This window comes from Lithobates pipiens, unplaced genomic scaffold (assembly GCF_037356315.1).
Source record: "Lithobates pipiens isolate NorthernLeopardFrog02 unplaced genomic scaffold, aLitPip1_a1.2 Scaffold_23, whole genome shotgun sequence".
Lineage (NCBI taxonomy): Eukaryota > Metazoa > Chordata > Amphibia > Anura > Ranidae > Lithobates > Lithobates pipiens.
In genome coordinates, this window is record NW_027507785.1 from 227,995,939 (window position 1) to 228,022,182 (window position 26,244).

Here is a 26,244-nt window from a genome sequence, read left to right on the forward strand (position 1 = left end):
TCTAATGTGAAGAGATGGCTCTGATGTGAAGGGGGGATCTGGTATGATCAAGGGAATCTGATGTATGGGGGACGCTAATGTGAAGGGGTGACTCTGATGTGAATAGGGAGCTCTGATGTAATGCAGGAACTCTGATCCGATGGAGAGGCCCTGATGCGAAAGGAGGATAATGATATAATGAGACTGTGATGTGAAGGGGAAAGGTTGATGTAAAGGTGGTCTCCATAATGGGCCTCCAAGGAGAGGGTGTCAGAGTCCTTCAGTTCAATAAATGCAGTTTGGGACTAGGATGTCTTGTGATACTGATTTTGCATACTTTTAGGGTGCCATGCCTGAAAATGGTTGGGAAGTGCTGGCATACATTTTTAATTGCAGCCACATAGAGACTCAGGAAACTAGTGTTCTCGTCACTCCTGCACCACCTTTGCACCACTCAGAAGTAATCAATGTCAGATGTTACTTCCAGGTCATGATTTGTAGTACAAAAGACATGGAGTGAACAGGGAAAACGTGTTCTCTACATCCCTGTCACACTGTAACAGACTGTCAGTGACTCACACACAGCCAGTGCCAGCAAAGAGACCCGGAGAGAGGGAGAGCTAGTTGCAGAGATGTGTTGCCCCCTGACTTTTTTTTTTACTGCACCCCAAGATCAGACAAGCTAGTTCCGGCCCTACATGTGGCACATCTACGTATGTGCGAAGATGGAACTGGTATGTAGGTCCCAAGACTCTGTGTCTACAAATGTACGGAAATCCTCATACATGCCCAGATGTGCTGAAGGCTGGGCAAAGCTCTTTGGCACATGTAAGACTAACAAGGATGGTGGCGTCATAGAGGGGTGGCAAAGCTAAAGGAAACTGAAGTGTATCTAAAGCCATTTTTTTTATTATGGATGAATTCCCTGTCAGGTTTTTTTTCTGTCTCTCTTTATTTGTCCTGGTGACCATTGTTTGAAAAGTGATGGGAATTCCTATATTTTACAGTTGTCACTGGAACAGAAGGTTAAGGGAAATATTCTACTAGGGCACCCGTTCTTGTGACAGCAATAAGCCAGTTTCACACATTTGCTTATGTTACCACAATGCCCTGTATCACCCCATGGACTTGTTAATTGTGTTTTTAGTTACACCCAACATACAAAAGTAACGCATGGCAAAGCAAAGCCACAAATCAACATGTATTGTGGTGCTCTGCATTGGTACAAATAGTGCAGGAGTATTGCTTTTGCATTGGCAGCACATTCTGTTCACACCAGTGTGCTGTGGCTATGAGCGCTGGTGGGGATGTGCGACCATTCATTCTGAATAGTACCCCAAAGCACCATTCCAATGCAATGTCATGTGTTGAGGTACACAGTGCTGGTGAAAATTATACTCGCAAAATTTTTGATTTGGTTGTAATACATTAGTCAGCCCATTCACTTAATACAACGCATTTTAACGGGCAACACAAGGCTTGCTACCACATTTTTTTTATATTATTGTGGTTATTTTTATGTTACTTCATGTTTATTGAACCACAGAGGACAAAGCTAGTGTGATTGGTTTCCAAAATGAATGGACTGCCTTAACACAATCCACATTAACGCATCACACAGATGTGAATGGGCCTTAGGATTGTGGGATGTGATATGACCAATTCCAACTAGAGCGTTGCTTAAAAGATTTGCAGTTTGCTAAATTTGCTACTGATCTGAAGGGCTTTGGTCTGAAGTAGTGCTGGGCCTAAGGTCCAGATGAAGTGGAGAACTATAGATTTAGTAGTATCAGTGTAGCAAGTGGCTTCCTCCTAAAACCAGCATTACCCTGCTCCCATTGAGGGACCTAGGATGAAGACCTAATGTGAATAAAAATAGGAATGCCAAAAAGCTCAAATCAATGAGGCAGTTAGGTGCAAATGATTGTCATCTTTTATTATTGTGTTGATATCTATAGACATCTTTAAAAATGTGTTAGCAACATGGTAATCTTGCACTGTATCCATTGGATTTACATTTAATATATTTTTTCCTTCTTGCTTTTTCGGCAGCTGCCAACTGTTGTAGACAGCAGTTCTCGTGGAATAGATCTCAGATTCTGGGGGGTAGTTGCTTCTAATGTTTCAGAATCACTGAGAGAGGTAAGTCAATTGGCTGCTATTTTAATCCAGTGTAATAGCATAAAAGATGTGTGTAAATAACTTAATATATTGGAAAGGGAACGTCAGAAAACAAAACTTCCTGAGTACTATATGAGCTTTAAAATAAACCTTCACTGACTTTAGTAGCTGCAGACAATTGGAATCTATACATCCTCAAAGAGAACAGCAAAAATACTTTACTTTCTCTTTCCAGTAGTGACTTGACAGCCTTCTAGCTATCTAATTTCTAATGTAGACACAGAGCAGGGGCACAGGAAGTGAGGGAAAGTAGGATGTTGAAGCCATACTACTTCATTGCATCTCTTGTGACTATGAAGATTAACTTCTCCATATTATCTGTATCTGCAGAGATCAGTCAGGGTTTGTATTAAAATACGTCCTATAATCCTATCCCCTTCAGTACATATGTAGCACCCACCACCTTTAGGGTGCTAACAGGTTAATGTTAGGAGAAATTACCAGTGCCTTACTGTTTCTGGTTTAGGCCTGGTGGGTTTGATCTGGGTTTGGGAGGAGCAGGAGAATAGAGGGGGTGTGACCACCTGTTCTTTGACCTGGAAGACCTCCCTTGCTTGTCCAGGATAATGTTCTGGAAGGAAGGCGGGGCAGGGACTGAAGAGCAGGCAGTGTATATGGCTCTGGCCCAATCATTCATTTGTATGGGCAGGGGCGGGACAGACATATATACTGAAATCACATGCTTCCTGGGGGGAGATGGGACTAGAGACGATCCAGAAAGGCTGCAAAATGTAAACCGCAGGAGCAGGGCTGGAAGGCCCGGGGGGGGGGTGCAGAGACCCCAGAGCTGGAAAGCCAAGGAACTCAATTGGAAAGCCTGGGGGTTGAGAGACCCCGGAACTGGAAGGTTCACCATTCAAAAAGCTGGAAGTAGCTGCTAACCAACTTGAGTAGACCGGGGTCACCTAGACTTTCCTGAGCTGACCTGGGAAGAAATCGCAGGAGGTGAGAGGCAGGTGAGGTCTAGAGTTTCCAACATTTCATCAGTACCAGATGTCTTTCAGAGGGGCATTGGCCAGTTCATTATTCCAGATGCTGCAGTCTGTGTTGTGTACTCTACTCATGCAGCACAATCAAGGAGGCAACTTATACTTTTCTACTCACATAACACAGACTGCAGCATCTGGAATAAAAGTTTATTGTTTCAACTGTTGAACTGTGTCGTTGATTACTACAGCAGGGTGGAAGGAGCGGGGGTTGAAACCAGCCATACTGTAATGAACTACACTAGCAGCTCCCAAGGGAGTATGCGCTACACATAAATTGGGATCCCCCTCCAGCAGGTCTTGTACTTACTTTTTTCTGATGGCCGTGATCTCCCGCTGTGTCTGCCAGTAAAAATCAGGTACCAGGCTGCCTTCTCACTAAAGTTCCATAGACATAAATGGGATATACATGTTTAGCAGGAGCAGCATTCAATTCAAGTCAATGCGGCAATAGTAAGTTTACTTTTACTTTGGATAGAGTGAGGAAGATTTACAATTACTCGCAGGTTTTTACTTCTTCTTTGATCCAGTTTGAAAGATTTATTTTTCTCACTTATTGTCCCTCTAATGTCAATACAAAAAATGGGGATCACATGTGTTCCTGGGATAAGAAAGCACTTAGAGTAATGAAAACATTGTCAGAAATTCAAACCTTTGCTCACGCTACTAAAAACATGTTTTTATCTTTGTCCCTGTTGGAGAGATTTATGGGGAAATCTCTCTAAAGCCGCGTACACACGTAGCCGTCTGTCCGACGTACTTAGTCTGGCGGACTTCCCGCCAGACTGTCCGTCGGACTTTCCAAACGGGCTACTTGCGCACACACGGCACTTTTTCAGCGGACTAATATGGCGTACTAAGTCCGCCGTACTATCCGCCCTACTTTTGAAATGAACGGACTCGCCCACACACGCGGAGGAAAGTCCGCTCATTTCGAGCACGTCTCCAGGTAGGCGGGGCCTGCGAACGATACATCGCTGGCCCCGCCGCCTCGTATGGACTTAAAGGGGAACCCCAACGCCGAAAAAAATTGGCGTGGGGGTCCCCCCAGGTCCACATCAGACCCTTGTTCGAGCACGCTACCCGGCCGGCCAGGAAAGGGGGGGGCGATCGAGCGCCCCCCCCCCTCCTGAGCCATACCAGGCCGCGTGCCCACAACATGGGGGGTGCCTTTGGGAAGGGGGGGCCGTGCGGCCCCCCCCACCCCAAAGCACCTTGTCCCCATGTTGATGAGGACAAGGGCCTCTTTCCGACAACCCTGGCCGTTGGTTGTCGGGGTCTGCGGGCGGGGGGCTTATCGGAATCCGGGAGCCCCCTTTAATAAGGGGGCCCCCGGATACCGGCCCCCCACCCTATGTGAATGAGTATGGGGTACAATGTACCCCTACCCATTCACCTGTAAAATAAAGTACAAAAAAAAAACACAACACACAAGGGTTAAAATAGTTTATTGCACAGCTCCGGGGGTCTTTCGTTTTCGGGGGTCTTCTCGCCGGACTCCTCCGCTATCTTCTTGTAGCTCTTTTACTAGCGGAGGAGCCCAGCTTTCTTCCTCGCCGCCGCCCTTCTTCCGACTTCGGGGGTCTTGTCCCCCTCTTCGGTTCTTCTGCCGGGCCACCGCGCCTTCTTCTAGCTCTTTTACAGGCGGTGGCCCGGTCTTCTGCCGCCGCCGCCGCCTTCCGTTCTTCTGTCCTTCTTCTTCTTCTTCAGATGTTGCCTCGCCGAGTCCTCCGCTCACAATGACGGGGACCGGGCACGCGGCGACTTATATAGGGACAAGGGGCGGGGTCTTCGGTTGATGTCACATGGGTTGATGTCACATGGTGACCCCCCGCCCCCTTACGATGTCACAGTCCCGGAGGATGCTGGGACTGTCGCCATGTGACATCAACCCATGTGACATCAACCGAAGACCCCGCCCCTTGTCCCTATATAAGTCGCCGCGTGCCCGGTCCCCGTCATTGTGAGCGGAGGACTCGGCGAGGCAACATCTGAAAAAGAAGAAGAAGAAGAGAAGGACAGAAGAACGGAAGGCAGCGGCGGCAGCGGCAGAAGACCGGGCCACCGCCTGTAAAAGAGCTAGAAGAAGGCGCGGTGGCCCGACAGAAGAACCGAAGAGGGGGAGAAGACCCCCGAAGTCGGAAAAAGGGCGGCGGCGAGGAAGAAAGCCGGGCTCCTCCGCTAGTAAAAGAGCTACAAGAAGATAGCGGAGGAGTCCGGCGAGAAGACCCCCGAAGACGGAAGACCCCCGGAGCTGTGCAATAAACTATTTTAACCCTTGTGTTTTGTGTTTTTTTTGTACTTTATTTTACAGGTGAATGGGTAGGGGTACATTGTACCCCATACTCATTCACATAGGGTGGGGGGCCGGCATCCGGGGGCCCCCTTATTAAAGGGGGCTCCCGGATTCCGATAAGCCCCCCGCCCGCAGACCCCGACAACCAACGGCCAGGGTTGTCGGGAAGAGGCCCTTGTCCTCATCAACATGGGGACAAGGTGCTTTGGGGTGTGGGGGCCGCACGGCCCCCCCTTCCCCAAGGCACCCCCCATGTTGAGGGCACGCGGCCTGGTACGGCTCAGGACAAGGGTCTGATGTGGACCTGGGGGGACCACCACGCCGATTTTTTTCGGCGTTGGGGTTCCCCTTTAAGTCCATACCAGGCGGCGGGGCCAGAGACGTATCCTTCACGGGCCCCGCCTACCTGGAGACCCACTCGAAATGAGCAGACCTTTCTCCGGGCGGGGAAAAGTCAGTTCATTTCAAAAGTACGGCGGACTGGCATACACACGGCGGGATTGTCCGCCGAAATGCGAGTCCGGCGGGAAGATTGGAGTGTAAAACTACTTTCTAAGTCCGCCGTACTTTCGGGTCAAAAAAGTATGCCGGAGGCTACACACGGGAGGATTGTCCGGCGGACTTGAGTTTGCCGGACTTTTCCACCCGCTTGTTTGATCGTGTGTACGCGGCATAATAGAGACACAGATGGCAAAACAAGCCTGACAGAGGCTCTAGCCCTTACCAACGCTATTCAAAACAAATAAGTATTGGTTGGACTTGAACTTTATATTATGACAAGGCTTTAGGCCAGGGTTCACATATATGCGAATTGGATGCGGTTTTCTCCAGGTACACTCTTCAAATTTGCATGAAAGAAGAGTGTGCCCGGCTCTCAAAAAAGCTGGTTCACCCAGCTCCAGGACGGCCATGGTTCGCATTTAAAAAGGGTCCTGTGCTTTTTTGGTTTAAATTCAGTTGCGAAATCAGGCAAAAATTCTGACCTGATTCGCACCTGAATCGGTGAACAGGGACGCACTGGATCCCATGCTGTAAACTGCGGCCGCAGCATATTTGAATCCAGCCTTAAAGATAATTGGAGTGATTCTGTTTAAATTTGCTGAAGCGTCTGCCCTGGTTCACATTGATGGGATTTGGCATGCGGCACTGCACCTATTCTCAAAAGTACTTTCTGTACTACTTTTGGCAATTTTGTGGTGCGATTTCCATTGACATCTGTGCAGAAACCCACACAGGTATCTCTGAAATCGCCCTAGAAGTCGGGACTGACATGCGGGAATTAAATTGTGTGAGTTCCACTGAACTCGCACAATTTCATTCCCGCAGTCAGTGTGAACCAAGGTTAAACTCTTAATTTTGCTCATTGAGCTTCTTAGACCAAATTTGATGTGTGTTTAGGGTGTTTTAGTTTATTTGGTAATTATTTTTCTTGTGCTTTTTCTTTTTTATTTCATTTGTTTTTTTTGTATATAGTTGGTTTAAGTTTGTTTACCTTTTTTTGTTTTTAGCAATTCAATTATTTGAAACAAAAAAGGTAAAATAATGAAACTGAGGTTGTGTTTTTGCGCAAGCATAATAAACTTCAAAGCATTTGACCACAGTGATGAATTTTCACTAAATTTTTGCCAAAATTTTAAGGAAATTTTAATTTTCAGTTTCTCTCAACCCTAATACTGACTGAACACTCAACCATAGACAGTACCGCTTTAGCCCACTGGGTCTCATCACTCGAAGTCCTTTGTTGAGCAATTCCCAAACCGTTGATGCTAAATTTTATACCGATAACATTGTTGTTGCTTTATTAAATTATTTGTTTGATTTGAAAGGCCTGCTAATAATTTGTTTTTACTTGATGTAGCTATCACAGAAGCAAAGTATCCAGGATCTGCTATGGGTTATACAGCCTATTCTTCAAGAGGGAGGACCATCAACCTTTAGTCAACTTATGAGTTCTCTGTCAGACCTGTTTTGTGGTTATCCAGAGGGGGGTGGTTCAAGAGTGTTCTCCTTCAACTGGTATGAGGACAATAACTACAAAGCTTTTCTTGGTGTGAATTCAACTAAGAAGGACGCATATTATTTATATGACAAGACAACAAGTAAGTGGTCTTGTGGTATTGTAAATTACATTGTAACTGATCTAATGTTCTTAACAGGGATGCCCACACAGGGAATAGGTATACCTAATCCAGTGCCAATTCATTAGGATCCTTAATGTTTTATATAGCTATACTTGCAAAAGGGACCAGCCTGAATTCATCTAGCAGGACTTAATTTACTTAATAAAGTTCCACTTTAAGCCGGGCAATACATGGATTGAAATTTGGCCGATTCAGCAGGAACCTGCCAAATTTCGATCCATGTATGGGCATCAGATCGACTTCTAGCTGGGAGCACCAATCGGTGTATTTCGACAGCAGGAAAGGCTCTGCGCTGTCAGAATACAATAGCACATAAGGAGCGATTCCCTCAAACGTGCGGATGAGGGAACCAGGTAAAGCACCCTTGTCGGTAGGTGCTAGGATTAATATAGAATCGTTTTTGGTTTCTCTGCTTAACAGAGAGACAACTAGGTGTAGTGCTACCCCCCCTCCCCCTCCCATGAAGGCCACTTAAAGATACTGTACCCCAATGGTTGCACTGTCCTTGTAAGTCTCCTGACACCCTGGGTTTAGACATTTCTGAAATAGTAAATATGATACACAGACACCAACACAGTAAACAGATGAGGTTGACTTAAAGCTTGATGGTTAACAGTATGAACAGAAAGCGATTTAAACAAATATGAGGCTATGATTATACTCTTAGCACAAATGTATAAGAAGCTTATGGGTACAGTCCTCAATAGAATAAAACAGCAAAACAGATACCTGATCAAGGCCTACGGCTGCGGGTCAAAAAAAGGAAGTAGAATGACCTGTTTTATGGCAGGCTACTCCCTTTTTGCCTCCTGCCATCACAACCCTTTAAACACAAACACTGTTTGATCAGTTGTGCACAAGTATATTACCTGGCCCTTAAGAAAGGGTTCCTTGGTAATAGGGGCTGGCCAAATGCCCAGCATTCCTCTCTCTGTGGGGGGAGGGTGGGAGACAAAGGAGTGCTTTTTGATGCAGGTGCCTTGAATCTTCAGCTAGCTTAAGTGAAGGGGCCAAAGCTAACTTTTAAGTAATGACATTCAGGCAGTATAATAGTTGTTGTAAATGTCTCCTTATAGAGCACTAATGAGGAAGACAAAGTAAAGGTGTCTGCATGCAGTGCCCTTAGGTGCAAAGAGGGGGAGCAATTGCTCACTTACCAGTCTGGAGTATATCAGGCTCAAAGGTTGATATGAAGATCCTGCAGATGTTGTGCTCAGGGAACAATGCTTGGCCACACTCTCATTGATGCCACAGCTCAGCTGGATCTGCAAGGCAGGTGATGACCTTCCGACTGTCACTGGGCCAGCCGGACACTGCCGAACAACAGATGTGTCCACACTCCCCCACTGGCTCGCTCTCTCTGACTGTCCAGGTCACTGCTTCCAGATGAAGGCCCTGGTCCCAAGAGGCCGACTCCTCCCTTCCTCAGGCTATTAATGCCCTCTGCCAGCATTATGTCTTCTCCCTCCAGCCAGCTGGAACTTGTAGTTCACAACAGTCCAGGTCCAATGTAAACTTTCCAGACTACATGTTCCAAGATCCTTTGCTCTTCTCTCTTAAGTCCTTACTTACGCTGCATACAGAATGTAGTAAACAGAGTCTGTGCTGAGCACTAGGGGAAAACAGTCTCCCTCTGGCAGATGCTGCAAAGTGTCCCCTGTTATGGCAATTTAGTTAGCTCCTGGCTACATAGGTAAATTTAATTGCTGTCTGCTTAACAGAGATTGGTGATTGGTTAGTGTAGTCTGCTTAGTGTGCTCTGGTGGTGCTCATTCTGTCCTGAAGTTTCATTTGATCCTAGCAATTAAGGAAAGTGCTGGATAATAGGCAGAAACCATGCAGAGGGGAGGATTAATATTCATGTAACCCTGGCCAGTTGCAAGGGGAGCACGTGGGCTCGTGGTCATTCCTAGCATTCTTAGCGTGGTAATTCCTGGGGGAGGGGTGCGGGCTCTTCCAGCATTTGCTGCCATGTGGCCTCAGGTGGGTGACCTGAGGGCCTGGATTGAGAGGGATTGGGCTGCCATGCGGCCTCAGGTGGGAGTCCTAAGGGCTTAAAGTTAGTGGGAGAAACCCTGGCTCTGCAGAGAGCTGGCTGAAAGGTGCTGTCTACTCAGGATCCGGTCTGGTATCATGGGTATATAGTGTCGTTTGGAAGGAGGCTACCAGCTGTCCCTGCCCATTTTGTGAGACTATCCAAAGGATCTATAGACTTTTGCTTAAAGAGGGATTCCACCAAAAAAAAAATATTAAAAGCCAGCAGCTATAAATACTACAGCTGCTGACTTTTAATAAATGGACACTCACCTGTCCCGGGTTCCAGCGATGCCGGCAGCCGAGGCCGATCAATCGCTCGGCCCTCGGCTGCTGCCGCCACCATTCTAGTTGAGGGAATCAGGAAGTGAAGCGAATCGGCTTCACTTCCCGGTTCCCTACTGCGCATGCGCGAGTAGCGCAGCGCAATAGGAATTCTCTGCGCTGTCACTGGGACCCGTGTGTGTCCCAGCAGACAGCGCGGCAGAACAGGAAATGGCGTAGACTCCCACGGGAGTCTATGCCCGGAATCGGGTGTAAATACCTGTTTTGACAGGTATCTCCACCCCCCTCCCCCCTGAAAGGTGCCAATTGTGACACCGGAGGGGGGGAGGGATCCGATCAGCGGAGGTTGCACTTTAGGGTGGAACCCCGCTTTAACTCCTTCTGGTGTACTACGTGTTGTGCAGAGTATTGAAATAATGTGCTGGAAACGCATAGCTTTGCTTTTATGGAGGATATCTTTTTCATGGAACAGGAAGAAGTATACAAGAACACAGTGAGGAAAGACAAACACTTCCTCTCAGTACATTTCCATAGAATACACATTATAACACTGCAGTGCCACCTGCTGGATACAAAGGTATAATGCATACAGTATATATTGTCAGTTTATAAAAGCAACTCTGCTGTTGCTCTTTCAACAATACATAGTCAGCGGAAGGGCTTAACAAAGGGAACACTGGCTAGTTTATGACGAGCTTGGACTCTTGCTAGTGCATAGGATTTTGCTTAGCTCTACTACTTTTGGACTTACAAACTGGCTGGTACCTGAAGAGCTCTGCCCTGCTACTACTACTTCTGAGGGATGTTGCTAACTTCTGAAACTACTGTGTGCTGCTGCTAAGGTGAAATCTACACAGGTTAAGGGTAGCGCTACACAGGTTAGTTTTTTCATTCAACCCACTGGCTGAACAAAAAAATCTGAACCATCTATTGCCAGCTTAAGTCTTAAAAAAAGCAAATGCAGCCACCACATCTAAAGACTGGTAAGCTACAATATTTAAATCTTTAAAAAAATTCTTTAAAAATAACTTAGGTAAGAGGGTGGATAATATTTTAGAGCAGGTAAAATCCTGATGGTAATTTACAAGCAATCTCTCATCATCACCTCAAGCCTAAAATGTATAATGAAACAAAACAACACTTTGTAATCAATTCTACAGGTATTGTGCGTACTTTATTATTTGATAACGTTATAGAAAAAAAAAAAAAAAAACTTGATTATAGAACACAGACTTGTCAACATTTCCAGGTTTTCTAGAAATGACCTAAATATATTTACGTACTTCATGTTTATGTCTTCTCATACATGTTTTTGAATTACCAGCTCCGTTTTGCAATGCACTGATGCAGACTATGGAGTCTAACCCTGTAACTAAAATAGCCTGGAGTGCAATGAAACCTTTGCTGATGGGAAAAATCCTTTACACCCCAGATGCTCCGGCTATTCGTGAAATCCTGAAGCACGTAAGGCATCTTTGTGTTGTTGATATAACATAGTTCAAACTGCTCCATCCCTTCGTATCCTATAGGCTAATCTCTGAATGTGCCTAGTCAGCCATGACTAGCCATAGAATGTTTTCTTTGAATGATTTCTTTATGTTTTAGTCAGTAATAACAATGCAGAGTATAACTTATTTGTGTCAGGATATACATTTGCATTTGTCTAGGTTACTGTGTATGTGAATTTGAATGCTAGGTTTTATACATGGGTCCCATGCACACGGTGCCCCCTATTGGTTGTGTGCGTAGAACCTTATTGTAGTCTTTGCTGCCTATAGCTTTAGGTCTTTCCATAATGTATGTTGTGTGTGCATTCAGGCATTTGGGTGTTTTTGTAATGTTTACTGACCAGGGATCAAGGCTTGCTATAACAATTCTGCCACAGAGCTGCAGTTTTACCTGTTAATTGTAAGAGTTTCTGTAAGTTCTTTTAGTTTTATCTATCAAAGAAGACCTATACTGAAAGAAGAGGCAGTTAATGATAACCTCTCCTTTTGAAACTGCTAGGTTTCTAGCTATCATGCTGATCCAGTGGCTTCAGTACTTTGAGTCACTGACTGGTACACATATACGATGTGTACAAAGTACATATAAGAATTGCAGTGCACTAATGATGTGCATAATGTTATTTATAGTGAATGTGCATTGTGACATGGCGCTTTGCACGCTGACTGTGGTCTTGGTCTCCTTAAAGAATATGGAATATGTTACCCCAACATTTCATATTGCCAATATGTGCCTGTTGCACCATGTACTTGTGTTGCTTCCTTTGTGTGAAACACCTGGTGATCCTGCCAGTTCCCTGCTTTTCTATTTCAAGCTGACCATGCTAGACATGGAAGCACATCAATCTCAGAGTTCCCCCCACCCCAGAGCCATTCATTGTGAAGAACAAAGTGTACTGCTTTTTCTTTACCCCGGCTCTCCAAGGCTAGTATGCAGCTGAAAATTATGTGATCACGTTTAAAAAAAAACAAGAAAAATATATTTAGAATATAAAAAAAAATTATAAGAAAAAATGCCTATTTCTCATAAAATACAAGCGCTAAATGGAAGCAAGAGAAAATTATTCTAATTAGACTTCATTAGCCAATCAATGGTACTAGTTGCTGCATATAGTCACACGCTAACAGAGATGATACAAAACATATAAAAACAGAGCGCTTCTTAAATCTGTTTTTATAGACTTTGATGTTTTTATATATTTAGAATATACAGTACAATGCCTTGAACAAGTATTCATACCCCTTGAAATTGTCCACATTTCGTCATGTTACAACCAAAAAAACGTAAATGTATTTTATTGGGATTTTATGTGATAGAGCAGGGCTGTTTTTAAGGCAGGGCAAAAAGGGCAGCTGCCCTGGGCCCTGTAATTGTTGTGGGGCCCAAAGCAGCTGCCTCATAATTGGCAACTATCCCAGTTTATATTCCCTTGTTCCTTGAGGTTTATTCCCATGCTGTGTCCTGATATCTCAGTGTGAAGTTAAGTTACTAATGCTTACTATGTAAATATTGACGGCATTCAAATGTAAATAGAGGCAGACCGGCAGGATTCATATGTAAATAGAAGTGGTATTCATATGTATATCATGACCCCCTGAGGTCATATCCACCATCACCTATACTAAATGCTGCAACCGGGGAGGTGAAGGAACATGCTTGAAAGTCTACACTGCCACTGAGCCAGAGAGTCCTAAGATCCCTAGGAGTTTAATGTCTATTAATGGCCCCCTCATCTCCCCAGTCCATGGTGTGCAGGAAGTGAGGAGATGATGTGCTGTAACTTCTAGCAACCAATCAGTAAGCAGTAATGATGTACAGTAATCTCTAGCAACCAATCAACAAGCAGAAATGATGTGCTGTAACCTCTAGCTACCAGTCAGTGAGTGGTAATGATACACTGTAACCTCTGGCAACGAAATGCAATCACTGTCTGATCTGATTAAGTAAGCTGATTTTGAGTCTTGCTGCTTTTTATTATATGTCTCTAAGCAGGTGGAGAGCGTAACTCAATGGGGGGGGGGGCCCAAAAATGTTTGTTGCCCAGGGTCCAATCAATATTAAAGACGGTCCTGTGATAGAGCAATGCAAAATTGAACATAATTGTGAAGTGGAAGGAAAATGATAAATGGTTTTCAAAATATTTTACAAATAAATATGTGTAAAGTGTGGCGTGCATTTGTATTCAGCCCCCTGAGTCAATACTTTGTAGAACTAGGGATGCACCAAAATTTCGGCCACCGAAACATATTGGCCAAAAGTAGCCTTTTTGTCATTTTGCCAAAAGAGAAAAACGGCTGATAATGGAGCTGAAAATTAGGCGTGGCTTTGCCCCCCCACCCCTGGTGCTGCCCATTATGGGGGTGTCCTATAGCTCAGAAGAGAGGAGAGCCGCCGCTGCCTTGTTGATTTGAGCGCTGGGAACATCACAGCTTTCATTTCAATAGCTGCGTGTTCCCCGCTGTGCGCCGTCACATACAGCCTCTCCCCCTTGTCTGGGGAACTTTGATAGACAGATCACCCGTCCCAGGTTTGGACAGGTGATATGTCTATCAAAGTGACCGGACAAAGAGAACGGGCTGTATGTGGCGGTGCGCAGTGGGGAACACACAGCTATTGAAATTAAAGATGTGATGTTCCCAGCGCTCAAATCAACAAGGCGGCGGTGGCAGCTCTCCTCTCTCTTCCCCTGCACAGGCAGGCTGCAATGGGGACACAGGCTGCAATGGGGACACTGGTTGCAATGGGGACACTGGCTGGGGACACATGCTGCAATGGGGACACTGGTTGGGGACACTGGTTGGGGACACTGGCTGCAATGGGGACACTGGCTGCAATGAGGACACTGGCTGGGGACACTGGCTGCAATGGGGACACTGGTTGCAATGGGGACACAGGCTGGCTGCACTGGGGACACTGGTTGGCTGCACTGGAACACAAGCAGGCTGCATATGACGGGCACTGGTGAGGCTGCATTGATCTCCTGTAGGGATGAGCCGAACACCCCTGGTTCGGTTCGCACCAGAACCTTCGAACGGATCAAAAATTCGTATGAACTTTAGAACCCTATTAAAGTCTATGGGACTCGAACGTTCAAAATCAAAAGTGCTAATTTTAAAGGCTAATATGCAAGATATGCAACAGACAAAACCAGCAATAAGGGGTAGCTGGAGGCACACAACACCCACTTTAACTCCTGCAGATGCCTGTATTAGAGAATACCAGCAATAAAGGGTAGATACAGGTGTATACTGTGCTGTGCTGGAGACACACAACACCCACTAACTCCTGCAGATGCCTGTATTAGAGAACACCAGCATAAAAGAGTAGAAACAGGTGTATACTGTGCTGTGCTGGAGGCACACAACACCCACTAACTGCTGCAGATGCCTGTATTAGAGAACACCAGCAAAAAAGGGTAGATACAGGTGTATACTGTGCTGAAGGCACACAACACCCACTTGAACTACAGCAGATGCTTGAGAAAAGAACACACTGTCCCTGTCTATCTTGCTCTTTCCCTGCACGCCAGAACACACTACACAAGGCCGCCGTGCTGGCGGCCTTATATAGTGTGGGGCGTGAACTAAACCCCCTGAGCTATAATTGGCCACAGGCATCCTGCCTGTGGCCAATTATGGCTCTCCTCACTGCCGGCGCTGGGATTGGCCAAGCATGCGGGGTCACAGTGCATGCTTGACCAATCATGAGCCAGCAATGCACTGCGATGGTGTAGTGCATTGTGGGCCGTTCGTGCCACACGAATTTGGTGCGAATGGTCCACAAAGTTCTGAATTCACCGAACAGACGAACGGCCGATGTTCGAGTCGAACATACGTTCGAGTCGAACACCAAGCTCATCCCTAATCTCCTGTACCATGTCCCCAGTCTCTGATCATCTCATGTACCATGTCCCCAGTCTCTGACCATCTTCTATACCATGTCCCCAGTCTCTGACCATCTCCTGTACCAAGTCCCCAGTCTCTGACCATCTCCTGCACCATGTCCCCAGTCTCTGACCATCTCCTGTACCATGTCTCCAGCCTCTGACCATCTCCTGTATAAAAATATTTTTTTTTAAATAAGTTTCGGTATCGGTTTTGATTTTCGGCCTAGTGTATTTTTCATTTTTAATATCGGTTTCGGCACCAAAAAACCCATTCGGTGCACCCCTGTGTAGAACCACCTTTAGCTGCAGTTACAGCAGCAAGTCTTTTTGGGGATGTCTCTACCAGCTTTGCACATCTAGAATGACATTTTTGCCAATTCTTCTTTACAAAAAAGCTCAAGCTCTGTCAGATTGGATGGAGAGCATCGGTGAACAGCAATTTTCAAGTCTTTCCCCATATTCGCAATTGGATTTAGGTCTGGAATTTGACTGGACTAGTCTAACACATTAACATGCTTTGATCTAAACCATTCCATCGTAGCTCTGGCTATATGTTTAGGGATGTTATCCTGCTGGAAGGTGAACCTCCACCAAGTCTTTTGCAGACTCTAACAGGTTTTCTTCTAAGATTTCTCTATATTTGGCTCCATCCATATTCCCATTATCTCTGACCAGCTTCCCTGTCCTGCTGAAGAAAAGCATCCCCAAAATATGATGCTGTCGCCACCATGTTTTAAGGTGGGGATGGTGTGTTTAGGGTGATGTGCAGTGTTAGTTTTCTAACACACATACCATTAGGTTTTTAGGCCAAAAAGTTCAGCTTTGGTCTCATTTGACCAGAGCATCTTCTTACACATGTTTGCTGTGTCCCCCACATGGCTTTTCGCAAACTGCAAGCGGGACATCTTATGGCTTTCTTTCAACAATGGCTTTCTTCTTGCCACTCCTTCATAAAGGCCAGATTTGTGGAGTGCACGACTAATAGTTGTCCCGTGGACAGATTCTCCCACCTGAGCTGTGGATCTCTGCAGCTCCTTCACAGTTACCATGGGCCTCTTGGCTGCTTCTCTGATGAATGCTCTCCTTGCCTGGCCTGTCCGTTAAGGTGGATAGCCATGTCTTGGTAGGTTTGCAATTGTGCCATACTCCACTCTTGGATGATGGATTGAACAGTGCTCCATGAGATGTTCAAAGCTTGGGATATTATTTTAGAACTTAACCCTGCTTTAAACTTCTCCACAATGTTATACTTGACCTGTCTGGTGTGTTTTATGGTCTTCATGATGCTGTTTGTTCACTAAGGTTCTCTAACAAACCTCTGGAGGCTTTGCAGAACAGCTCCATTTATACTGAGATTAAATTACACACAGGTGAACTCTATTTACTAATTTGGTGACTTCTGAAGGTAATTGGTACAAAATTTTAGTTAGGGATGTCAGAGTGAAGGGGGCTGAATAGAAAATGCATGCCACACTTTTCAGATAATTATTTGTAAAACATTTTGAAAACCATATCATTTTCTTTCCACTTCACAATTATGCGTCACTTTGTGTTGGTCTATCACATTAAATCCCAATTATTATTATTATTATTCAGGATTTATATAGCGCCAACAGTTTGCGCAGCGCTTTACAATATGAGGGCAGACAGTACACTTACAATACAAATCAATACAGGAGGGATCAGAGGGCCCTGCTCGTTAGAGCTTACAATCTAGAAATAAAATACATTTTAAAATTTTTGGTTGTAACATGACAAAATGTGGAAAATTTCAAGGGGTATGAATACATTTCAAGCCACTGTATATACTATATATACAGTATCTCACAAAAGTGAGTACACCCCTCACATTTTTGTAAATAGTTTTTCATGTGACAACACTGAAGAAATTACACTTTGCTTCAATCTAAAGTAGAGTGTACAGCTGTATAACAGTGTAAATTTGCTGTCCCCTCAAAATAACTCAACACACAGCCATCAATGTCTAAACCGCTGGAAACGAAAGTGAGTACAACACTAAGTAAAAATCTCTCACTCTCTCATACTGGTCACTGAAAGTTCAACATGGTACCTCACGGCAAAGAACTCTCTGAGGATCTGAAAAAAAAAATTGTTGCTCTACATAAAGATGGCCTAGGCTATAAGAAGATTGCCAAGACCCTGAAACTGAGCTGCAGCATGGTGGCCAAGACCATACAGTGGTTTAACAGGACAGGTTCCACTCAGAACAGGCCTCGCCATGGTCGACCAAAGAAGTTGAGTGCACATGCTCAGCGTCATATCCAAAGGTTGTCTTTGGGAAATGTGGGAGACATATGAGTGCAGCCAGCAATGCTGCAGAGGGGTGGGGGATCAGCCTGTCAGTGCTCAGACCATACACTGCACACTGCATCAAATTGGTCTGCATGGCTGTCATCCCAGAAGGAAGCCTCTTCTAAAGATAATGCACAAGAAAGCCTGCAACAGTTTGCTGAAGACAAGCAGATTAAGGATATGGATTACTGGAACCATGTCCTGTGGTCTGATGAGACCAAAATAAACTTATTTGGTTCAGATGGTGTCAAGCGTGTGTGGCGGCAACCAGGTGAGGAGTACAAAGGCAAGTGTCTTGCCTACAATCAAGCAGCGTGGTGGGAGTGTTGTGGTCTGGGGATGCATGAGTGCTGCCAGCAATGGGGAGCTACAGTTCATTCGGGGAACCATTAATGCCAACATGTACTGGACATACTGAAGCAGAGCATGATCCCCTCCCTTCAGAGACTGGGCCGCGGGCAGTATTCCAGCATGATAACGACCCCAAACACACCTCCAAAACGACCACTGCCTTTCTAAAGAAGCTGAGGGTAAAGGTGATGGACTGGCCAAGCATGTCTCCAGACCTAAACCCAATTGAGCATCTGTGGGGCATCCTCAAATGGAAGGTAAAGGAGCGCAAGGTCTCTAACATCCACCGACTCCGTGACGTCATTATGGAGGAGTGGAAGAGGACTCCAGTGGCAACCTGTGAAGCTCTGGTGAACTCCATGCCCAAGACGGTTAAGGCAGTGCTGGAAAATAATGTTGGGCACACAAAATATTCAAACTATGGGCCCATTTTGGACATTTTCACTTAGGGGTGTACTCACCTTTGTTGCCAGTGATTTAGACATTAATGGCTGTGTTTTTAGTTATTTTGAGGGGACAGCAAATTTACCTTGATATACAAGCAGTACACTGACTACTTTACATTGTAGCAAAGGGTAATTTCTTCAGTGTTGTCACATGAAAAGATATAATAAAATATTTACAAAAATGTAAGGGGTGTATTTACTTTTGTGAGATACTGTATATAGACTATAGTTTTGCTTTACATCTCTATCCTAAACGGAATGGGTTGTTTTACAAGGTAAGGTCCGGTTCACACTGAGGCAGCACGACTTACAGCGTGTCTGCCTCAGACGACCTGGACGCGACCACTGCGGCGACTTGCAAAACGACTTCTGTATAGAAGTCAATGCAAGTCGCCTCAAGTCGCCCCAAAAGTCATACAGGAACCTTTTTCTAAGTCGGAGCGACTTTAGTCACTCTGATTAGAACAGTTCCATTGCACAGAGCTGGACGCGACTTGTCAGGCAGCTAAGTCGTCCGATGAGTCGCCCCTGTGTGAACCGGCATTAAGGGTTCACATATACTTTAACCACTTTAGCCCTGGAAGATTTGGCTGCTCAATGACCAGGCCATTCTTTGTGATACAGCATTGTGTCGCTTTAACTGACAATTGTGCAGTTGTACGAGGCTGTACAAAACAAAATTGAGGTGCTTTTTTTCCACAAATAGAGCTTTCTTTAGGTGGTATTTGATCATCTTTGCGGTTTTTATTTTTTGCTCTATAAACAAAAAAAATGAAAAAAAAAAACGCAATATTTTGTACTTTTTTCTATAATTAATATCCCCAATTTTTTTTAAAAAAAGCTACCGGTAACTTTTTCCTCAGTTTAGGCCCAAATGTATTCTTCTACATATTTTTGGTAATAAAAATCACAATAAGTATATATTCATTGGTTTGCACAAAAGTTATAGCGTCTACAAAATAGGGGTAGATTTAGGGCATTTTTATTTATTTACTAGTAATGGCGGTGATCTGCTTTTTTATCGGGACTGCAACAATATGGCGGACAGATTTGACACTTTTGACACTTTTTGTTTTTGGGACCATTGACAATTATACAGCGATCATTGCTATAAAGGTATAATGACGGCTAGTCAGCAAGCGGTTAAATAAGTGTGTATGTGCTTAACCACTTGCCGACCAGCTCACGCCAATATACGTCAGCAAAGTGGTTCGTTCCCGCGAATCGCCATATGGGTACGTCTGTATCTTTAAGTACGATAGCAGGCACCGCCGGCCACTCGCAATCGCGTGCATGAGAGCAGGAGCAGGGATTTGTGTGTGTAAACACACAAATCCCTGTTCTGTCAGGGGAGAGGAGACATATCGTTTGTTCCTACTAAGTAGGAACAACAATATGACTCCTCCCCCAGTCAGTCCTACCCCCATAAAGGTAAAAACACTAACTAGGGAACACATTTAACCCTTTGATCACCCCCTAGTGTTAACCCCTTCCCTGCCAGTGACATTTATACCGTAATCAGTGCATTTTTATAGCACTGATTGCTGTATAAATGTCAATGGTCCCAAAAATATGTCAAAAGTGTCCGTTCTGTCCGCCGTAATGACACAGTACTGCTGAAAATTGCAGATCACTGCCATTACTAGTAAAAAAAAATGATAAAAATGCCATAAATCTGTCCCATAGTTTGTAGAAGCTCTTTTCCGCAAACCAATCAATATACACTTATTGCGTTTTTTTTTTTACCAAAAATACATAGAAGAATATATATTGGCGTAAACTAAGAAAGAAATTAAAAAAAAAACATTTTGGGGATATTTATTATAGCAAAAAGTCAAAATTGTCACTCTTTTTTTGTTTATAGCGCAAAAAATACCACCAAAAGGAAGCTCTATTTGTAGGAAAAAAAGGATGTCAATTTTGTTTGAGTACAGCGTCGCATGACTGTGCAATTATCAGTTAAAGCGACGCAGTGCCGTATCGCAAGAAATGGCCTGGTCCTTAAGCAGACAAATCTTCTGGTCTGTAAGTGGTTAAAATAAGCCTTTCATATGAGAGATATCATTACTGACCTTCTTGTGAAAATGCCTGGTTGCCATACTGAATTTTTGGTTTTAGTACTTTCTAATCCATTGATCTGAAACAAATATACAGATCAGGAATTTAGAGATCCTTATTAGTGATGAGCAAACTGGGCTGGGTTTGGTTCAGAGAAGGATTTGTTAACCCAGCCTTAATTTTACTTGACTCCTATTGAACGCTATGTGAGCTAAATCTTGTAATTTCAAAACAAAAAATACTGTTAAGTGAGGAGTGAATTTTTTATTTGAATTTACAACAACAAAAAAAAAAAACACAATTCCTTTAAATAACATGCTTTAAAATTGCACATACAGTGCACGTAAGATGGCGGACAGCTGTCATTTGCAACAAGAGTCCGGTGGGAGAGGAGCATTAGCGCGGGTCCTCATTTTTGTGTTGGTGGGTCAGTGTTGTGTCGTTTATCATGAAAAAGTGGTACCGCCCCCCCCCCCCCAAATCTATACCAGACACTTATCCTTGATAAAGTTAAATAGGTGTGCACAAGGCAGAAAAAACAGGGGGTTCACGCCAAAATCTTTAACAGACTTTTATCCTTGAAAAGGGTCTGATATTGATTTAAAGGGTGCCCCCAGGCAAAATAAAAGCAACATGGAGCTCCCCCAGAATCTATACCAGACCCCTTTCCAGGCATGCAGCCTGTCTGGCCGGAGACAGAGAGGGACAGCAACCATGTTCCCCCTTTCCTCCTGAATTGTATCAGGTCACATGCACTCAACATGGGTGGAATACTTTGTCATGTTGAAAGGGACAATAGCCTCATCTTGAATACCTAGCCCGATCTGTTGGGGGACTTATTGGAGTCTGGAAGCCCCCTTTAGAATAAGGGGGCCCCTGGATATCTGCCATCCCTACATGAATGCGGAAGTAAAGTTGTTTTTTTAATCAGCAGTTTTTTTTAACAGAAAATACTCTTTGTATCTCTTCATAATTGCTTCTTCTTGCATGTCAGCACTTGCATAGACATTTCTGTGTTGAGATGTAGTAACTCCTGAGTGCCATTGGCAAAGGGCTGACATTGCAGAGCTGCAGGGGGGCGCTTGTAAGATAAGTCTGCTATAATTTCCTAATATGCTGTGTCCATTGCATAATACTTTTTATTTTGTTCTGGTGACTGACTTCCACTTGGACAAAAAAGGGGTAGATATTACCGCTTGTAGTTTATTTCCAAATACTACAAAGCAAATTAACATGCTCATAAGCATTTATTTAAAAAAAACAAAATACTCACAATGTGTAAATCCAATGTTAATCACATCATCCAGCAATGTAGATCCACCATCAATCATGATGAACATTGCTCTGTTGACAAAAACATGGTGATCGACCATCTCCAGCTGGACTCTCGCCACGAATGAGAGCTCCCCAACTGCCAGCTGAATGCCAACAAACCAGCCAGGGATGCTGGCTGACATTATTAACCAAATATGGGCATGACCATATTTGGTCAACAACGATACCCAATAGCTGGTTTAATGTTTAATACAAGCAAGTGCTGTCATTTAGAGGTGTTAGTGATACAACCACTAAATCAGGGGTAGGCAACCTTTTGAGCACAGTGTGCCAAATAATGTTTTCAAAGAAATTGAGCATGCCGATTTTATAACAAAAAATCTCAACTTCACACCCTCAATCACAAAAAAGGATTTTTTATAAAGTAAATGCTGTAAACTACTTGAGTAGTAGTGAGAAATTAACATTGTGCACTCTCACGCCTCAGATCAGCCCCAATTCCTACAACTCTACACTTTAGATCACTGTCCCCCCGGCAAATCTGTTTCACCACTGTAACCTCCTGCACATCTGCCCCACCACTGTAACCCCCTGCTCCTCTGCCCCACCACTGTACCCCCCTACACATATGCCCCACCACTGTAACCCCCTGCACATCTGCCCCACCACTGTAACCCCCTGCACGTCTGCCCCACCACTGTAACCCCCTGTTCCTCTGCCCCACCACTGTAACCCCCTGCTCCTCTGCCCCACCACTGTAACCCTCTGCACATCTGCCCCAACACTGTAACCCCCTGCTCCTCTGCCCCACCACTGTACCTCCCTGCCCATCTGCCCCACCACTGTACCCCGTGCACATCTTCCCCACCACTGTAACCCCCTGCTCATGTGTTCCACCGATGTACCTCCTTTCTCTTCTGTCCCACTAATGTACCTTCGTTCTCCTCTGCACCGCCATTGTACCCCCCTGCTCTTCTGTCCCACCGCTAAACCCCCTTCTCACTGAACCCCCCTGCTCATCTTTGCCACCACTGTAACTCCCTGCTCATCTTTCCCACCACTGTAACCCCCTTCTCATTCGGCCCAACACTGAACACCCTCTGCTCATCTGTCCCAGCACTGTAACCCCCTGCTCATCTGCCCCATCACTGTACCTCCCTGCTTTTCTGTCCCATCGCTGAACCCCTTTCTCATCCTTCCCACCACTGTACCTCCTGCACATTTGCTCAACCACTGTACCCCCTTGCTCTTCTGTCCTTCCACTGTAACCTCCCTGGTCATCTGCCCCATCAATGTACCCCTTTTCTCATCTGCTCCACCACTGGACCTCCCTGCACATCTGCTCCACCGCCGTATCCCCATGCTCTTTTGTATCACTACTGAATCACCTTCTCATCTGCCCTAACACTGAATCCATCTGCTCATCTGCCCCACCACTGTAACCTGCTCATCTGTTCCACCAATACATCTCCTTTCACATCTGCCCCACTGCTCTACCCCCCTGCTTTTCTGGTCAACCACTGAACCCCCTTCTCATCTGCCCCAACACTGAACCCCCGCTGCTCATCTGTCCCACCACTGTAACCCACCTGCTCTTCTGTCCCACTGCTGAACCCCCTTCTCATCTCTTCCGTCACTGTACCCCCCTGCACATCTGCCCAAGGGCTGTACCCTCCTGCTCTTCTATCCCACCTCTGAACCCCTCCTGCTCATTTTCCCCACTGCTGTACCCACCTGCTCATCTATGATATGTGTGATATACAGAGCGGTGAAAGGAAGCAGAGATGAGACACATCTACCTCTCCTAGCACACTCATCTTGCTGATCCACCTCCCGCATCCAGCCTAGGTGCTTGTATGTGCAGGGCTGGTGAAAGGATTTTTGACACCCTAGGTGAAACCTAATTTTGCTGCCTCCCATTGGCTCCACCCCTGACTCCACCCACGTTACCCTGCCCATGTGACAGAAGGCGCCACTATACAGGAAGCATTAGCTTCCTCTAGTGCTGGCTCCAGTGCTGCACTGCACCTCTAATTACACTACTGGTCAGACTGAGTTAGTTACATGCTGCAGCATGCAGACGTGGAGGAAAACCAGCGGCCAGGTGCCCCTAAGCAGCAGCGTGCCCTAGACAGCTGCCAAGTTTGCCTAGTGGTAGCACCAGCCCTGTGTATGTGATGTATATGATGTCTCATACAAGCATCTGGAATGGATGCGCAATGATGAGCTCAAGTCAGGGGTATTTTCTGAAAGCAAGTGGGCCTGTGTGCAGGATCATAAGTTGGGCCCTTGCTTAAAGGGACACAGAATGCAGGGGTTCAGTAGTAAGTGACACAAAGGTATAATTTCAACAAAAGTCCCAGAAGCTCAACACTAATTCCACAAACTGATTGTGGTTTTCTCAATCACAGTGAAATCCCTTCTTTCTGAGATTGGTAATGGCAACCAAGCGAGTCATCTTCTTCCAGATGGTGGACTGGGCTAGCAGGACTGCCATTGGCTTTAGCAGTGGCCTATGACAGTCCTCCTCCTCCTGGAAACAGGGACCCCCCCCCCCCCCAGCAGAACTGCACCCAATCTCTTCCCCATCATAAAAGCAGACGATTGCAGCTACAGCAAAGTTACAGAACCAAACAATGTTTCCCATCTTTTACAATGTGTGGGGGCTCAGTGCCTCCCCCTCAGTGCAGGGGAGGCGTGGGGAACTCTGAAATTGGAATGCATTAGTGCATTAGTGTCTCACTGACACTTCCCTGCACTGCTCTGCTGATGGGGAGGGATTCGAGTGCTGGCAAACGAGGTTTGCGTGCCACTTGTGGCACCCCTGTTGGGGGTTACCTACCCCTGCACTAAACTAATCACTTCCAGCTGCAGCAGCAAACAAGCAAAGAGGCCAGATCTTGTCCATTCAGCAAACTTCAAACAGCTAGAGTTCAAGAGGAAGTAAACACTGATGGGTTTACTTCCTCTTTCATTCCCTGCAAAGGTAAAGCATAATGGACTACTATGCATCGCATAGTAGCCCGTTATGTGTCACTTACCTGACACAGGAGCCAGCGAAGTCACCGCTGTCCCCTGTAGTCCGACGCATCCATCTTCTCCGTGCTCCACCGCTGTCATTCGGCGAAGCCGCGATGACATCACTCCCGCGCATGCGCACGGGAGCCGCCACTCGTGGCATATTGCCGTTGACTGCGGCACGCTCAGTGCGCCTGCGCGCCGCTGTCTACGGTGGATGCGTCGTAGACAGCGGTGCCTGTCTTTTGGAAAATATCTCCTAAACCGTGTAGGTTTAGGAGATATTTCTTGGACCTACAGGTAAGCCTTAATCTAGGCTTACCTGTAGGTCAAAGTGTGTTGTAAGGGCTTACAACCACTTTAAAGTTGAACGCTCCCCCAACCTGAACCTGAAGATTATCCCTAGTGCTCTACATCTACATGCTGCTTCTGTTAAGTGAATACAAAAGCAGAAGTAAACCCTCCTATCGCCTTCAGCCAAGGAAGCTGCCATCTTGGCTTCCTTTTGATCTTCAATTGCCATGATGCTGCACATGTGATCAGATATGACATTAGCTATTTGATGGTTTGACAGTTTGGTTGAGAGCAAACCAAGGTGACAGTTACATTACTGGCACATTCTGGGAATGTTTTTTGAAACTGTTAATGGATGAGTTTAGTTCCGCTCTAAAGTTAGAAGGTCACATTAAGGCTGATTTCCCAGATTTTAGTGAACTTTGAATAATTTATTTGGACCAAGCTGGTGGAAATTGTGATGCCATCCATCCGCTTGTCTGCCTCAGCCAATCAGAGGAAGCTTTATATTCATTCATAGAATACAAAGTTCCCGTGAGTGGTTGAGTATTACTTAGGGCCAGTTCACACCACATGTAGTGCAGTCTGTTCTGCATCATAAGTGCATGGATAGTAGGTTATATGGTTTTCAATGGCATAGTTCACACCAGTGTGGACAGTTTCAGGGCATTCCAGTTCCAGAAAAAAAGTAGAATTTTTTTTCTACACTGAACTGTACTGGAATGCAGTAAAATGCACCTGAACCCACTGGAACACACATGTTCTTATTTAAAGGGATTGTAAAGGCAGAAGTTTTTTTTTAATCTTAATGCTTTCAATGCATTAAGATAAAAAAAACCTCCTATGTGTAGCAGCCCTTCCCCCCCAGCCCCCCTAATACTTACATGAATCCATCTTTATCCAGCAATGTTGCAGGAGTATCTCAGCTGCCTGGGACCTGACTCCTCATTGGCTGAGACAGCAGCACAGTGCAATTGGCTCCCTCTGCTGTCAATCAAAGTAGTAGTAACCAATCAGGAGAGAGAGGGGGAGAGGTTAGGTCACGGATCCATGTCTGAATGGACACAGGGAACTGTGACTGAGCTCAGGTGCCCCCACAGCAAGCTGCTTGCTGTGGGGGCACTCAACAGGAGGGAAGGGGCCAGGAGCACAGAAGAGGGACCTGGGAAGAGGAGGATTCAGGCCACTCTGTGCA

At 45.4% G+C, this 26,244-nt stretch overlaps 1 protein-coding gene across 2 annotated transcripts in view; it reads left to right on the top strand.

Moving 5' to 3' along the window:
- ABCA4 (ATP binding cassette subfamily A member 4) overlaps positions 1-26,244 on the top strand; it is a 442,076-nt gene that overhangs the window by 152,965 nt on the left and 262,867 nt on the right. For both annotated transcript variants that reach the window (XM_077452886.1, XM_077452887.1), the window contains exons 9-11: positions 2,032-2,121; positions 7,301-7,541; positions 11,227-11,366. In XM_077452886.1, the coding sequence (XP_077309012.1) occupies positions 2,032-2,121; positions 7,301-7,541; positions 11,227-11,366 (471 nt within the window). The remainder of the gene's footprint in view (positions 1-2,031; positions 2,122-7,300; positions 7,542-11,226; positions 11,367-26,244) is intronic.